Genomic DNA, 16,907 nt, shown 5'->3' with positions numbered 1-16,907 from the left:
ATGCGCAGAAATGGTGCTTTGCCCTGCGTCTGTTCCGGGGCTCCGGAATGGATCCCGGCCGCAAAACAAGGTACGACTGTACTTGAAAACTGGCTTAAGCTGGCATCTTCTGAAGTGCCCAAAAGTCTTGTAATTGTCCAGGGAATGACCTATTAATTCATTTACCATTCATAAATGAATGGAACTGGGTAATCTTCACAATATTTTGCATGCCGTATCCGTGCTGCTGCTATCATGTGAAAATTATTGATGTTGTTTTTATCTTAAGGTACTAGAAAAATTAAAGGATCAAGCTTTAAGTACAACCAGTAGTTGCAATAATATTCCTAAAGCTTTTTTTTTTCTTTTTTCCTATGCCACATTCCTTCCATATTTAGCCTACGGAAAGTTTGGCAAAGAAGAAAATGCACTGTCAAAAATGGTATTCTGACCATATCACATGCAACCGTAAGTAGTCTTTTATACTGCACCTTTTATATTCAATTATACCCCAACTGCATTCTGCTCCATGTAACTTTGATATAGTTACAGATCATGTGTGTGTGTGTGTGTGTGTGTGTGTGTGTGTTAAACACACATAAAAAGGATTGCACATAGATCTAAACTATGATCTTGTATAGTTTGGTCCCTAAAATATAATTAGCATTACATTGAAATGTACACAAATTTTAAATTTAATATTCCACTCTGTTGGGTCTCTCTCAAAACCGCTAAAAACACACAAAGTAATGAGACATTTTTATTTTGTTGTACTTTTTACCTTAAGGATGGTGTTTTTAAGTTTCCCAGCCTTCTATGAGCTGGTAGCTTGCCTCTCATTGAGTACACCTTGAAATTATATACTGTTGGTAAGTCTGCTCTCTAGTTTTGGTAAAACTCTTGAAACAGCTGCTTCTTTTATGTCACTTTTCTCAAGTTAAAGAGGGTTTTATACTACCCAAATTCTGTCCTCCAATCTAAGTAATTAAAGGTTTGGAGTGAAGCCTTCTCCCTTACTCAAATAGTTTGGATCTTAACGGTGGTGGATTTTCTTCTTCATGTTGCTTTTCGCTGACAAATAGGAACTTTTTGAACAGTTGTCTGTACCTCTTGCCATTTAATTAGTGGTTACCCTCCACCACTCATACTGCTATTTCATTCTGCATCTTTAGTTTTGGTATAGCTTTGTGCGTTAATAGCAAATGTGAAGCTCCATCTGAATGTACGCCTGTGTCCATTACTGATGGTACCATATCTGGTTAAACACTGTGGCCTTTTAATTAGCTGTGGCCTTTTAATCAGACACAGGTGGCTACAGATGAGCAAGTGTCTCGTGATGGCTGCTTAATTGGAAATGCTGACTTCACAGGGTGAGCTGTTAGTCTGGTGGAATTTGCAACATAGTAAAGTCTAGTCTAACCACATCACTGATCACCCACCTTAAATGTGCTAAGGCAGTGCTTTGGCAATAGCAGATGACATGAACACCTCGTTCTGGCAGATGATAATGCCAGCTCATTATGTGACAGAAGACATCCCATGGAATTTTTTAAAATTCCCATCACAGGGCTGTTACTCATCTTTATCCATAATAAATAAATAAGCCAGCTTTTCTACAAGGAGTCTTTTCCTTTATGGTACAGTGTTTAATAATAAAAGTGATTTCTTTATATGCCTTAAGTGGGTTCTAGTCATTGTACCAAATGTCAAATGCGAACATGGTTGTTTTCACAACATGTTCATATAGCAACAGATTTTTAAAAAGTCTACAAATCAAGTATGTAGAATTTGTACATGCAGGTCCTGCTTTATGAACGCTTACTATGCAGAAATTCACTTATCAGAACACAAGGAATTGGTACCCAAACCTCACTATATGCTATGCATATTCAGATATCCAAATAGAAAACATTTTTCTACTTCCTTGTTTGCCTTTTGCTGTTATCCAAGGAAGGGAGGGGGAGGAATCGAACAGCATTTTTTTCTGGGGGTTTCTGGGTTTTTGGTGTGTTTCGGGGTCAACGTTCCATGGTCAGAAACACGTTAGAACTTTTCCCATAGGAATTAATGGAAATCATTGACTCATAATGTGAATGCTCACCCATTGAATGATTTCCAGGGAACACATGGTGCTTGTAAAGCGGGATCTGCATGTACATTCGACTTAACATGATTTTATTTTGCTGATGGGATTACATGACAAATTTGCAGAACTTTCAAACTGATAGGAAAATATAAAATATATAATTAATTTAAAATTTTGCTTTGCCCCAAAGTGATTTTTACTTTCACCAGAGTTAGATTGTGGCTTGATTCAGGTTTAATGCCAAACCATGGCTTGCTATTACAAGAATGAGCCTTATCCTCTTACGTTGCCCCTCACTTCACACACTTCACTTTTCAGCAACCCCTTGGAGAAACCATAGTTTGTCATTGCATCCAAACTTGCAAACAATTGTTTGTGCGAGTTCTGTGAACCAAGTTGGAAAACCAAATTGTAGTTCCCTAGTTCAAACCTTAGTTGGATACTAGTAAGTTAATAATAAAGTTAGTAACCTAGCAGGTTAAGGTGGTGCTGTGAGTTAAACCACAGAGCCTAGGACTTGTTGATCAGAAGGTTGGCGGTTCGAATCCCCACAACAGAGTGAGCTCCCGTTGCTCGGTCCCTGCTCCTGCCAACCTAGCAGTTCGTAAGCACGTCAAAGTGCAAGTAGATAAATAGGTACCGCTCCGGCGGGAAGGTAAACAGCGTTTCCATGCACTGCTCTGGTTGGCCAGAAGCGGCTTAGTCATGCTGGCCACATGACCCGGAAGCTGTACGCCGGCTCCCTTGGCCAATAAAGTGAGATGAGCACCGCAACCCCAGAGTCGGGCACGACTGGACCTAATGGTCAGGGGTCCCTTTACCTTTACCTAACCTAGCAGGTGCATTTTATGCTAGAAAGTTTTGGTTTGTCATTGCTTCTGAACAAGCCCTTGGTCTTTTTAAATCTCTGAGATCATGTTTTACATTTGTTAGCAAGATAACTGGCAGATGATTTTTGGTTGAATCATCCTTTGCCTCCCCCTTTTTTTTCTTTTGAATAGAGAAATCTAAGTGGCATTTGGAATTAGAAAAGATATTCAGAAGTAAGTTTTTTTTTTGTTCATTTTTATATTCCTTGAGTAGTCATGTTTCATGATCATGGAAATTAATATTTTATAAACTTAAAGGCTGTATAATATAGCCATGGATGAGAGATCAAGTGCACCCCCCTCAGGCACACATTCTGTTCTTCCGCTCACTTAAATTCCCCTCCCTTTTTCACTGCTAACTATGGTTGTGTCTGCATTCCTGGATGCCAAGCAGAGTTAATTTTCAACCAGAGTTTGTAGTTCTGAAACAACACATGAAAGCGGCTTTTAAACATAAAATTCAAGTTAGCTAAACTTGACGCATAACTAACACTTGTCATAATTAGCACCGAGAAAGGAAAGTGGGAAACATGAGCAGGAGATGGAAGGATCAATATTTTTCGCTCTATAAGATGCATCAGACCACAAGACGCACCTAGTTTTTGGAGGAGGAAAACAAGGGGGGGGGGATTCTGAATCTTAGAAGCCAGAACAGCAAGAGGGATCGCTGCGCAGTGAAAGCAGCAATCCCTCTTGCTGTTCTGGCTTCTGGGATAGCTGCACAGCCTGCATTCGCTCCATAAGACGCACACACATTTCCCCTTACTTTTTAGGAGGGAAAAAGTGAGTCTTATAGAGCAAAAAATACGGTACATTTGTGAGTGGAGGAGGTAAAAGTTATAGATGTTTTTTAAGAGAGTAGGGGAAATTGCATCTATTCCCAGCCGTAGTCATCTGTAGTCATTTCTGAGGTATTGGCCGTTCTTCCAGAATCAGCTTTAAGATGTGGCATTTACCATCTTGGAGTTAGACCTAAAGGGTTGGATCCAGACACACTCAGAAGAATTCCACTCTTCCTGGAGGAAGACATGGCAACATTTCCCAATTCCTCTTTTCTCTTGAAGCCCCTGGTGCCCTCAGGAAAGCTGCTGAGATGGCCGTAGAAATATTATTGAGCTCAGCCTTACTGTCATTTAAACATGCCCCCAGCAGCATGACTCAATAAATTTCTATATTGCCTCTAAGTGGTATATCAATCATTAGTATATCAAGGCAAAAGTTTGGATTTTGATTGATTGATTGATTGATTGATTGGTTGGTTGGTTGGTTGGTTGATTGATCAGTGATGGACTCTTGCTGGCTATGCATAGGGATGTAAGATGTCCAGAACATGTAAATGCCTGTCTCTTCCTAATTAAATAATACAAGGCACACTCTTATTTGGTCTACTTTATGCTCTACATCAGGCCCTGGCACACCTCTGTATCTCAGGTTGCCATGCATGAGTAGAAGTTTGGATACTTTAATAATGCTTATTCCAGCTTTACAGTATTTTCATACATGAGACATCTTTTGCCTTACTTTACACCTGGTTGTTATTAATACAGCAGAGAGGCATTCATGATGTAGATGAAGATCTTTGTTAATGTAGTCTTGACATTGTTAGAACTGTTGTAAGAAAAACTCTTTTTTAAAGTGGTCATTTATGAAACAGGCTTCTCAGGTGTTTGCCCAGTGCAGGACTGGATGTTTTGGTGTAGACAGTTGTAAATGAAATTATGGACAGTGCCGTATTTATTTTAAAATTCTTGAAAATAGGGTTATTGGTAGCCTGAAGTGGAAAGGTTTTCTGATAATTTTCCAATAAATAGTACACACATTCCTTGTTTCTCTTCCCCTCCTGCTGCCTTTAAATATCACTTAGATGACTACTTTATCCTGTCTTTTTCTCTGTGCTTATGAGATGAATGCCAATATCTCATCCCTCTAGTCTTACGTAACTTGACTTTCATGATTTGAATTCAAAGGGTAAGGGGGAAAGATGTTAAATATTATAAAGCCTAACAGATTAGAGGCCATGAAAAGGGAGGTAAAATTGTAGTGGGCAGATTTTTCTGGCAAATATAGAAATAGCAAGTGGTCATTTAAATACCAAAGATAAACATACCATTCTTTTCCCATAGCAATAATTGTTTTCTTTGCTATTTAAACTCACTGATGATATTGCTTTTAAGATTTTAAAACCAAACAATAAAGCACAATATTCATAGTTGCCAGCTACTTAAATTTTTGTTTCACTTGCCAGGAGATGAAATTGAAGTGACATATGTCTGTTTTGCTCTTTTCTAGCACAGCTAAGCATTGAAATAACTTTTTGGTAGTTAGTCTTTTCTGTAGTAAGTGACCAAACATTGACTTTTCATGACTGAAAGTGATGGTTAGTATCTCAGTACCTGTGGTGTGTGTGTGTGTGTGTGTGTGTGTGTGTGTGCGCGCGCGCACACACACACACACACACACACACACACATCCATTGAATGGTGAAGTATGCTCTGATAGAGAAAGCTTATGCTGTAATACATTTGTTGGTAGTTTAAGGTATCATGGGTTTACTTCGTCATTGTTAGATACAGAGCTAGATGCTAGGTGTAGAGCTGCTTAAGAAAACCTAACATTGTAAGTAGCTTGAACCACCCAAGACAATACATTTAACTCAGTTTTAAACTATGCCCTGGCTTACATCCAGTGACTCTAACTATTGTTGGTTTGGATAGCTTCCGAAGCTACCTATGGAGAGCTGCTTCAGCACTATTGACTCCTTAACTCACTCACCCTTTGCCTTGTCGTATTCCTAGAAGTAGAGGAAGTGATTCTTCTATTTAGATCTCCTCTGTGAACAGTTTATGGCACCAGGACCTCCTGATGGCAAGAGAAAGAAAACGCTTTAACCTGTTTTTCACATAGTATAACCTTTCACAATTTTCAACATAGAAATAGCTTACAGCTGTTCAAATATGAGCAGTGGGTGGTAATCAGTAAAGTTTTGCTTAACATAGACCCATTGAAATAAATGGACCAGACTTATTAGTGGTCATTAATTTCAGTGGGTCTGCTCTGAACAAAACTTAGTTGACTACCACCCAGTGTATTTTGGTGTTTTTACAGATCGGAGGTATTAGAATTTTTCATTTTCTTCTGATCATGCATGTCATACAACCCCAGCTTCTCCGGGCCTTGTGCTGTGGTGCAGGCGAGGGAGTTCCTAGCCAAGGCTGAGTGTATTCCTCTGCTCACCCACTGCTCCCTTTAGATCAAGGTGTCCCAACTTTTCATACCAAGTGGGCAAGGTCAACATTTGATGCCTTCTCGTGCCTCCAGGACCCCGTCAGAGCCCTCCTGCCTCCTTCCCAAAGCCCATTGGCTCACTTACCCAGCTTTGGGAAGGCAACACGAGGGCCGGGGCGGGGGAGTGTCAAATGTTCTTGAGGGTCACCCAAAAAGACCTTGAGGGCTACATGCGGACTGTGTATTGGACTGCCCCGCTTTAGACTTTTGCACTGCCACCAGGTAAAAAAGTTGTTTTATTTTACCGCACCGTCTATTACCAGCCAGCTTAAATTCTCCTTTGTTTCTCCTCAAGGTTTGGGCTGTAAATTAATGAAGCAGAGTTAAAAGTTTGCTAAAAAGATAAAAAAAATAGTAGCTTGTAGGGAAAAGGTTTAACCTGCCAACTTACGGACCGACCCAGCTCTGTAAGTGTGATGTTTGTATGACACTTCTTGATGTTCTTCTCCATGCAGTGTGTCTCCTTTTTCTGAGAAGATGGCATCTTGAGTGGAAAGCCAAAAGCAAGTCCACATAGCCTGGGGCTATGTCAAGTGCAGTCAACAAATTCAAGGAAGTTAAGGGGGTTTAATCCCTATATACCAGGCATGTCCAACAGGTAGATTGTGATCTACCGGTAGATCACTGGACGCCTGTGGTAGATCACCGGCTCCCCCCCAAAGAAGCTCAGCAACTTTGGCTCCCCTAAAAACAGCTCAACAACTTTGACCTGAACCCCCAAAAAGGGGGTAGATCACTTCCAGTTTATAACTCTGTGAGTAGATTGCAGTCTCTTGGGAGTTGGTCACCCCTGCTATATACAGGTAGAGCCTACTTTCAAACCATCTGGTCTTCAGTGAATTTACCACCATCCAATCTGAGTCCTCGACACATCCAGTTTAACAAGTTAATCCCGCCAGACTTTACTCCAAAAGTATCCAAAGCAGCTTACAAACAGAAGATAAAAATTCATTATAAAACAAAAACAGCATTAAAAACAATAGATAATGGATGATAAGAATATAGTTCTGTGATATGGATTTCTGCAAAATAAGATGTGCAAAGCACCCAGGGAGGCATGATTTTTAAGCCTGTCTGGTTAAAGCATAATTTATTTTATTGTTTGCTTTTGTTGGTTTTCTTCAGCAAATCGTTTTTTATTTTTGTAAATTGAGGCTGTTGTAAATTTTATATTCGTATAGGAGGAGTAAAATAGAAGCCAGCATAGGCTTTGTTAGGAACTTGACTGTACTATACCACCCTAATTTTCTTCGTTGACAAGGTCTTATATCAATTGACATCACTGAGGCTACAATCCTATACCCACTTACCTTGGGAATAAGCCCCACTGAAAACGGCATGAACTTCTGTGCTGCCATGTATAAGATGCTACAAGCTGGTCCAATGTGCTATTTTCTTTTAAAAGCCCAGAGCAATACCATAAAGAAAAAATGCTATTTGTACAAATCTTTCCGACCGTGTTTATATGTAACATTTTTTGCTTTGAAACAGCAGTGTCCTTTCTCCCCAGCTGCGTATATCCATTATTTCCATTTTCTTTGGACTTGTCTGCTGGCAGTAATTCATTGAAACATCTGTGGAAAATAACCTCTGCAGACTTGACAAGAAAGCATTTGAACATACATTGTTCAAGAGCCAGAGGACCGTAAACCGAAGAAGAAATAAGGTCCATGCAGTTCTGCGTGCAGATACCTGAGTCCTGAGATAAAGCTACACACGCAGCTAGTGAGGGTGGACATTAGCACGTGCAAGGTTTTGTACATCTACGTTAAGAAGAAGGGGACTTTGGATATGTCTTTGACTATTCTATTCATACAGACTGTTTGCATGGATGTATTTCACAACTACTCTCCAGGCAGAATCTCTTATTCTGTCACACGCAAGAGATCTGTGCCTGGTCAGAACAGCATTGAGAAATATCTAGATCCACAACCCTTCATCACCTTGCGCAGGGAGGTCTCTGAGAACCTCAGAATTTTTTTCTTATCTATAGCCTGAAATGGGACGCGAGTGGCGCTGTGGGTTAAACCACAGAGCCTAGGACTTGCCGAACAGAAGGTCGGCAGTTCGAATCCCCACGACGGGGTGAGCTCCCATTGCTTGGTCCCTGCTCCTGCCAACCTAGCAGTTTGAAAGCACGTCAAAGTGCAAGTAGATAAATTGGTAACACTCCGGCAGGAAGGTAAACAGCGTTTCCGTGCACTGCTCTGGTTCGCCAGAAGCAGCTTAGTCATGCTGGCCTCATGACCCGGAAGCTGTTCACCGGCTCCCTCGGCCAATAAAGCGAGATGGGTGCCGCAACCCCAGAGTCGGTCATGACTGGACCTAATGGTCAGGGGTCCCTTTACCCTTTACCTTTATGCCCTCAAATAATATCTCTCATATCCCATGGTAGATCCTCCATTCTCCCAAGCATCTCCATTATGTGATTAGCCATACTTCTGCATGCTTTAGCCTTCTGATTTTACACTAGCAAATTCCGCTTCCAGACAGATCAGTCCCTATAAAAATGAGGCAAATGATTGGGTTTTTTTTTTATATATTAGTGTATTTATAAACCACGAAAGATCACAAAATACCAGTGTCATACAACATTCTATTTTCAATAAATAAATAAATCTTAAATCAGATGCTACCCGTGAGTTAAACTTATCCTTCTGGCATCCAGTGAAATTTGTTACATCATTGGAGCCTGCCTTAACTTCAGTGGGCGATGTAATCAGCAGGATAGGTGGTACTGGTCTGAAGGACCCAGTCTAAGCTAGCATGGAATGAACCTCCATCAAACATGGCACAACATAGAGGGCTTTTGCAGAAGATTACAGGCAATGACCAATTGACATGTGACTCTGTGCATCATGCCAGACCCGGAAGTTACTTTTAAAATGGCATAAGTGGCCCTAGAAAAGCCCAGAAAGGGGGCGGGGGGGAGTACTCATACTGCACCTAACAGTCCCACAAACCTTTGCAAGTGCAGTTGCAGGAGCCCTTTCACTAGCCTTTGAGACCTACGGAGAGTTTGAGCAATGAGGTCTGGAGGGAGCAGTTGTGATGTTTGCAGACTTCCCAGTGGTGTTTCAAACATACACAGTTTCACTGACGCTTGGGGTGGCTTAGAACATAAGCCCCGCATAAATGGGGAGTTGCCTGTATAGCGAACGGGCAGATACAGAGAGAGGACCCCTCCGATATCTTAGTCCCAAATTGTATAGGGCTTTGTGCGCTAACGATAAAACCATAAATTTGGCCCATGGCATATTGGCAGTGAGTGTGGTTCCCTCGGCACTGGTGATAACATGTTGAAGGAAGGAAGCCTTAGCCACAAGTCAGATAACGCTTTGCAGTAACTGCAGCTTCTGGACCAAACATTACAGCTCCATGTGGTGCACGTTCCAGTAATCCTACTTGTGAGATTGCAAATGTGTGGACCACTGCAGCTATTAATATTTCTGTCCAGGAAAGGCTGGAGCTGATATTCTTACGTTAGGACAGAACAAAGAGAGAAAATGAGTATCTTGTTAATCCCCAAATATTTAGGCACCACCCAGAGACGTTGACCTAGCCTGTGAAATGCTTCCAGTCAAAAGCATTTTTAAAGGGTTATTTTTGTGTTGATCAGTGTTGCATTATGTAATAGAAACTTTATATTCAGAGGGTCTAGAATCTGCACAGTCACACAAGTCTGTATTTGGGAACACCAGCTGCCATTGTAGATATTTTTTTAAAACACCCTAAAACTGCATGAATTTGATATAGAAATTGTCATATTTTTGATCAAGTATGGGAAAGTAGAGAAGGAGTGAAAAGAAGGCATATAAATTGCTCCAGGGAAACATTTGCTGGGCATGTGAGACAAGATTGCAGTAGTTGAATTCCTTCTGATTACAAATCTTTACTAGACATTGCCCCCTTGTGTTCAAACTTGCTTGCCAAACCAGTAGATGCATATACTGTAGCTTCTGAATTCGGTTCTAAAAACAGAATTGAAGAACTGTTTGATCAATGCATTGATGCTTGATGGTAGATGTTTCTCCTATACAGTCTTAAACAAAATACGTCATATGCACTACTTTGTATACTACATGCTGCATGCAAATGTGTTTTGCAGAATTTCTAGGGCTCCCTTTTCATCCCCAGGGAGGCAGCAGTTTGGAGAAAAGGGGCTCTTCTCTTTCCCTGCCCATCTCTTTTGCACTCCAAACAACCTTTCTGGAGGCAGGTTTTTTTTAGGGCTGGGGGAGGCTATCAGCACTTGATTACACTTATTTGCATGTCACATTATAGTTAGGTACAAGCTGAATGAGACTGAAAACTAAAGCATTCCATAAGGGATAACATAGCCAGAAAGTCATAACAAATTGATTACTCGGAGTTTTGAATCAAAATAGGTTTTCTTCTGATAAATTTTCTTTTAAAGAAGTTTGAATGAGATGGTAAATATGCAGTTCTTCATTTCCATAATATGCTCATATTTCAGCATGTAGATGAGTTGCTGCACACAAGGAACATAAAAATGCATGGAAGAAAATGGAACATCTGTATATTGTCTCTGAATCAAGAATGCTATAAATAACTTTTCTTTTTCAGTCAAACAGGCAACCTGCTAAATTGAATTTGCTAACCTGCCAGGTGAAACCAAATGCAGAGGACAAGAAATCATTTGACCTGATATCACGTATGTTATCTGTAAAGTTAATTAGCCTATGTATTGTAGATTTATATGAATTGGGTTCTCATGCATAGTTATTCTAAGTTGCATATTTGCTTCGAAATCAGCCCCTCCAGATACTTCGTATAAATGAGCTAACTTGTATATTTCTTAATGTGATCAAAACACTGTCTTTTGAAGTAGATATTTTTAAGGGCTGACGATTCATTTCAGCGTATGTCCTTGGTTGCGAAATAGGCTTGGCTAACTTAAGGCATGAAAGCTTCGATAATCTAATGTAAAGCCCAATGTAAAATTCATTTCATATGTTCATTCATTTTCTTTACCTGTTTGTGTTCCAGATAACAGAACATACCATTTTCAGGCAGAGGACGAGCAAGACTATGTTGCGTAAGAATATTTTTGTTCCTTGAGTCGGTGCAAAATGTTTGCTTGCAAAACTGGTTTTAAACTGGACGCAATTGCTTACTACGTGCACCTCTCCCAGCAGAAAACCAATGGGAACTGCTTGCCAACCACATTTGCCATTTTCCTTTTACGCCTTGTATCAAAGGAAGCTAAGGACCCAGTCCATTGCATCACACTCTATTTCCAGTTCTACCAGAACTGGTTTCCAGGGGAGAGTTGCCACTGACACCTGCCAATCCCCTTAAGAATATATTGTAATGAATTTTATAGCCCTTTCCCCTCAGGTGATTGTACTGATGCTTTCCTGCATAGCCCGATTGTGTTAAATCGTATTATTGCTTGTGCATAATTTTAATGATTTTTTTATAAAGAAAATGATGTTCAAGGCTCTACGTTAATTGCCTTGTTCTTCTACCAAGCCCTTCGTGACCAGTTCAGTTATTTATATAAATTAAATAAATAAATAAAAATAAATACAGTTGTAGAACATACTATTCCGTTTCTCTGCCAGTAGTACCAGCGATGAAATCGTTGGTGGAAAGATTTGTCTAAGTCCCGTTCCCTCCCTTTCTGAGCTTTTCTCTTGGGTGGAATCTACACACATATAAAAAAAGTTTTGAAAATGCTTTTTTAAAAAAAAAAGATTTTTAAAAAATGCATTGAATTTTCCATAAGACTCAACATTGCCATCTAGCGTCACATTGTATATTGCACTTAAAACACACTTAAAATGTTTTATTTGCACCTGTATAGCTAAGTCCCTAGTCTTTGTTTTAGTTCTTCAGATTGTTGCTTATCTCATGCCCTTGATCTGGCACCAGTGCTTGCAGAAGCTGGTTTTTAGGATGCTCATTTGCAGCCAGTGTGTTCGTGGGCTATAGACTGCTATAAACTGGCTCACGTCATTGCCCTTCAGAGTTTAGCACTTGGTATCCGTACTGTCAAAGGGAAGTTTTTCTCTCATTCTTAATAGCCTACTATGTTGGCAAAACCTGAATTTCGTTACTGAAGCGCACACTTTTATTTTCCTGTTACTCTGGCAGTGATATATACTCTATAAAGGATGAATCATATAATTTAAAAATACTTTCAGTAGATCGGTTTTTTGTATATTTCATAAGGGGGGTGGGAAATCATATTCTTCCCCAGCCCAATGTGAAATGAGCCATGCCCCTCCTGTGGCCTGCAGACATGGTTTGATTCATTGGCAGTTCACTTCTGGGAGGAGAATCTGTCCATTTTTATCCCTGCTTTCCTTCCTTGTATCATGGGCAGTTGTTGTTGTTTAGTCGTTTAGTCGTGTCCGACTCTTCATGACCCCATGGACCAGAGTACGCCAGGCACTCCTGTCTTCCACTGCCTCCCGCAGTTTGGTCAAACTCATGCTCGTAGCTTCGAGAACACTGTCCAACCATCTCGTCCTCTGTTGTCCCCCTTCTCCTTGTGCCCTCAATCTTTCCCAACATCAGGGTCTTTTCCAAGGAGTCTTCTCTTCTCATGAGGTGGCCAAAGTATTGGAGCCTCAGCTTCACAATCTGTCCTTCCAGTGAGCACTCAGGGCTGATTTCCTTCAGAATGGATAGGTTTGATCTTCTTGCAGTCCATGGGACTCTCAAGAGTCTCCTCCAGCACCATAATTCAAAAGCATCAATTCTTCGGCGATCAGCCTTCTTTATGGTCCAGCTCTCACTTCCATACATCACTCCTGGGAAAACCATGGCTTTAACTATACGGACCTTTCTTGGTGACATCATGGGCAGTAGAACCTTCCAAAGCAGGTACTTACAGGAGCAGTGTTGAGTTAATGCTTTGCCTTTACTGTTACCTGCTTTTCCCCCAGGCTAGGGCTAGTAAAAGGGACTTCATGGTAAATCCACCATGTGGTTCCTATTCTCTGCCATCTGTCATGTTGGGTTGCTGCAACAGACAGCCTGGGCCTGAAACAGCTTTCTTCTAGTCATACAGAGAGAAAATGCCATAGCTTGTGCTTTGCTGAGCCCGTCTACCCTTTGTCCATATATAGTTTTGCATGGAAACAGCTTTTTGTGTTCTGTGGTCCCTCTGAAACAGGAAGCTTGGGCTACACTTCCTCTTTCCATACTTCTAGACTAATGTGCAAGGGAGGCGGAGGACACTACAGCGAGGAGGTACGGGGCATAACCTGCTAGTTAGAATTTCCATCAAGGAAGAAGCAGAAAAAGATTGTTCAGCTCGCCATGAAAACTCAAGCTAGTATAATTTCACACAATCCAACAGAACAAAGTAATGGCCATTCGACTGCAGCTGCTGTGGACGTTTGCCGCTCAGAACAGTGTTTAACACTTCCGATGCTACATTGGCTGTTTTAGACTTGCCAAATAAAATTAAGGTGCATGGTGAATTTAACAGCAATAAATGAATAAAACTAATAGCACATTTCTGTCTCAGAAATTTAACACGTTACAGAGAATTGCAGTGCTGTTTGTTCAGCTCTGTTTTGTTCCAGACAATTACTTATAAATGAAACCAAATGGCATCATGTACCTTTTGTGAGATTTTGTTTATTTGGCTTGCAATATGCTTGATTATTATTTGGAAATGAGTTGTTCAGTTTTTTAAACATTCCATGATATACCTCATAAAGTAATATGGCAGCTAAAATGTGCCTATTAAAACGAGGTTAGATTTGTAATTTGGGGATGGACTGGTTACTGACCAGGGGTCAGCAAACTTTTTCAGCAGGGGGCCGGTCCACTGTCCCTCAGACCTCGTGGGGGGCTGGACTATATTTTGGAAAGAAAAAAAAATGAATGGATTCCTATGCCCCACAAATAACACAGAGATGCATTTAAATAAAAGCACACATTCTACTCATGTAAAAATACCAGGCAAGCCCCACAAATAACCCAGAGATGCATTTTAAATAAAAGGACACATTATATTCCTTTAAAAACACACTGATTCCCGGGCCGGATTTAGAAGGCAATTAGTTTGCCTATCTATCCAACTCAGTTGGAGAAATGTGGCAAGTCTATTTTAGCAGACTTTGCTAAAGTCGGTGTCCACTTATTCTTGCTTGCTCTTCTTAAGTATGTTTCGAGTTTTGTACACTTTTGTTTAGTACTCCTTTTCATATATCCCAGTACGTTAGTTCTTTCTGTTTCCTATTCGTTCCCATTTCAACAGTTCTTTCTGGCAGTCCTAGCCTGGCCCAAGCCCAGATGTCCCTGCAAATGTACTTTTCTATTAAGCTAGCAGATCCCACCTATATAAGTAAATATATTCATAATAATTAAAATATAACACCATTAAGTATGGTTGCTTACCATGCAATCCAAACCCTGATCCACTGTGCTTGATGGGGCACCTTAGCACACCTGCACAGGTGGGCAGGCAAAAGCTTCTGGTGATAGCCAGAAGAACCCCCCAAAAAGGGCATGGGTAGGCAAAGGATCTACCTGATCCTGAGCCAGCCCTTTTGTCAATAACATGATGGAAATGGGCCTGATCTGGGCTTCCCTGCTGCACCAGCCTCGGAGCTGGCACAGTTTAATTAACATTAAAGTTAACTATCTCTTTAACCTTAACAAGTTAATGAACTGGTTTATTCCCAACGACTGTTATTTGCATCCTAAAATCTTAGTTACAAGCATTCCTGCTACTTCAAGACTGCGTCTCCTGACACACCATATGCTTAGCAACCAGAAGATCTGAGTTTGTAACATATTCCATAACTGCAGTACTTTAGTGGTTAATATTCAGCTGCACAATGTTGTCAGACTTTTTATTTAGTCCTTACTAATATATATTCCCCACATTTTCTACTACTTTTCCTACATGTTTTATTTCTAACCTGTTCCATTTATTGTGTTGTCTTTTTCTACTGTTCAGATTACTGTTTACCATTAGCATGTGCTATAATCTTTCTGTTCTTTCCTGCCTTCAGACAGTTGTCTTTTATAGATTTTTACATTGTGAAAAGACTTAAAAAAACAACCTCTTTGTATTTTAAATTAGATGGATATCAGTATTGACCAACAGCAAAGAAGAAGCTTTAAATATGGCATTCCGTGGAGAACAAAGTGCAGGGGAAAATAGTTTAGAGGATCTTACAAAAGCCATTATTGATGACATACAGAGATTTCCTGGAAATGATGTCTGCTGTGATTGTGGATCGCCAGGTATTTTTTACGTGCATTAAATATATTTTTCCTAATGTAGAAACTGTCTGCCCAAATGTTTTATTTCTAGGGATTCAAAGTTTAACAGATGTATAAAATATTAATAGCTGTCCTGCTGTTATAAGAAGAAAAACACTTTTTAAAATGCTGTTTGTTTTTTCTTCTGTTTTTTTGTTCAGATCCAACATGGCTTTCAACGAACCTGGGTATTTTAACCTGTATAGAGTGCTCCGGCATACATAGAGAAATGGGTGTTCATATTTCTCGAATCCAGTCTATAGAGCTAGACAAATTAGGAACATCTGAACTCTTGGTAAGCAACATAAAATTCACCAGTCTTAGAATTAGTATATCTGGGCAGTTACTGCTAAGCATAATGTTACAAAGATGTGGAAATGGCAGCGTGCATTTTTTGCATACAGAAGGTCCCTGGATCAATCCCTGGCAGGACTGGGAAAGACTTCTGTCTGAAACTAGATGGACCAGTGGCCTGGCTTGATATGTTTATTAATATTTGTTTGTTTGTTTGTTTGTTTGTTTGTTTGTTTGTTTGTTTGTAGCATTTTTACCCCACTTTTCAGCCAAAAAGGCTCCCAGACGGTCAAGTCAAGACGGTTCCCACCTACAGGTTTACAGATTAAAACAGGCATAGGCAAACTCGGCCCTCCAGATGTTTTGGGACTACAACTCCTGTGATACCTAGCTGACAGGACCAGTCATCAGGGATGATGGGAATTGTAGTCCCAAAACATCTGGAGAGCCGTGTTTGCCTATGCCTGGCCTAAAATAACATGACATAAAAGGGGGAAAAGACAGGGAGGGAAGGGGACTTTGCATATGTCTTTGACTATTCTATTCATATAGACTTGTTTGCATGGATGTATTTCACAACTGCTCTCCAGGCAGAATCTCTTATTCTGTCCCATACAAGAGATCTGTGCCTGCAGGTTGAGAAAGGCTGATCTAGATCCACAGCCCTTCATCACTTTGCAGGAACTAACTCCCTTGTCTCTGATAGTTCAGGGAGAGATCCAAGGCACCCTCCTCAGTTTCTTTGTTACTGTTGCCTGAGTGGCATAAGTGAGCTTTCTTGAGAACCTCAGAATTTTTCCCTTATCTGTGCCCTGAAATAATATCTCTCATATCCCATGGTAGATCCTCCATTCTCCCAAGCATCTCCATTATGTGATTAGCCACACTGTCAAATTCCAGTTCCAGACATATCAGTCCCTATAAAGATCAGGCAAATGATTGGGGTGTTTTTTTTCCAATTAGTAATATTTATAAGCCGCAAAAGATCACAAAATACCAGTGTCATATCACATTTCTATTTTACATCAATCAGTCAATCTTAAATCAGATGCTACCCATGAGTACTCATGCTTCTGGCATCCAGTGAAAAGGATAGGGAGGGAAGAGGGAAATCAAAACTCCAGCACTAGTGTCTAAAC

At 40.4% G+C, this 16,907-nt stretch overlaps 1 protein-coding gene across 6 annotated transcripts in view; it reads left to right on the top strand.

Moving 5' to 3' along the window:
* Positions 1-16,907, top strand: part of ASAP1 (ArfGAP with SH3 domain, ankyrin repeat and PH domain 1) — a 146,898-nt gene that overhangs the window by 96,851 nt on the left and 33,140 nt on the right. For all 6 annotated transcript variants that reach the window (XM_083621926.1, XM_083621923.1, XM_083621927.1 and 3 more), the window contains 5 exons: positions 378-447; positions 10,807-10,894; positions 11,230-11,278; positions 15,293-15,456; positions 15,636-15,769. In XM_083621926.1, coding sequence (XP_083478052.1) covers positions 378-447; positions 10,807-10,894; positions 11,230-11,278; positions 15,293-15,456; positions 15,636-15,769 — 505 coding nt within the window. The remainder of the gene's footprint in view (positions 1-377; positions 448-10,806; positions 10,895-11,229; positions 11,279-15,292; positions 15,457-15,635; positions 15,770-16,907) is intronic.

This window comes from Podarcis filfolensis, assembly GCF_964270895.1.
Source record: "Podarcis filfolensis genome assembly, chromosome: 7".
Taxonomy (NCBI): Eukaryota; Metazoa; Chordata; class Lepidosauria; order Squamata; family Lacertidae; genus Podarcis; species Podarcis filfolensis.
Note: the sequence above shows the minus strand (reverse complement) of the source record. Positions and strands in the feature narration are given on the sequence as shown.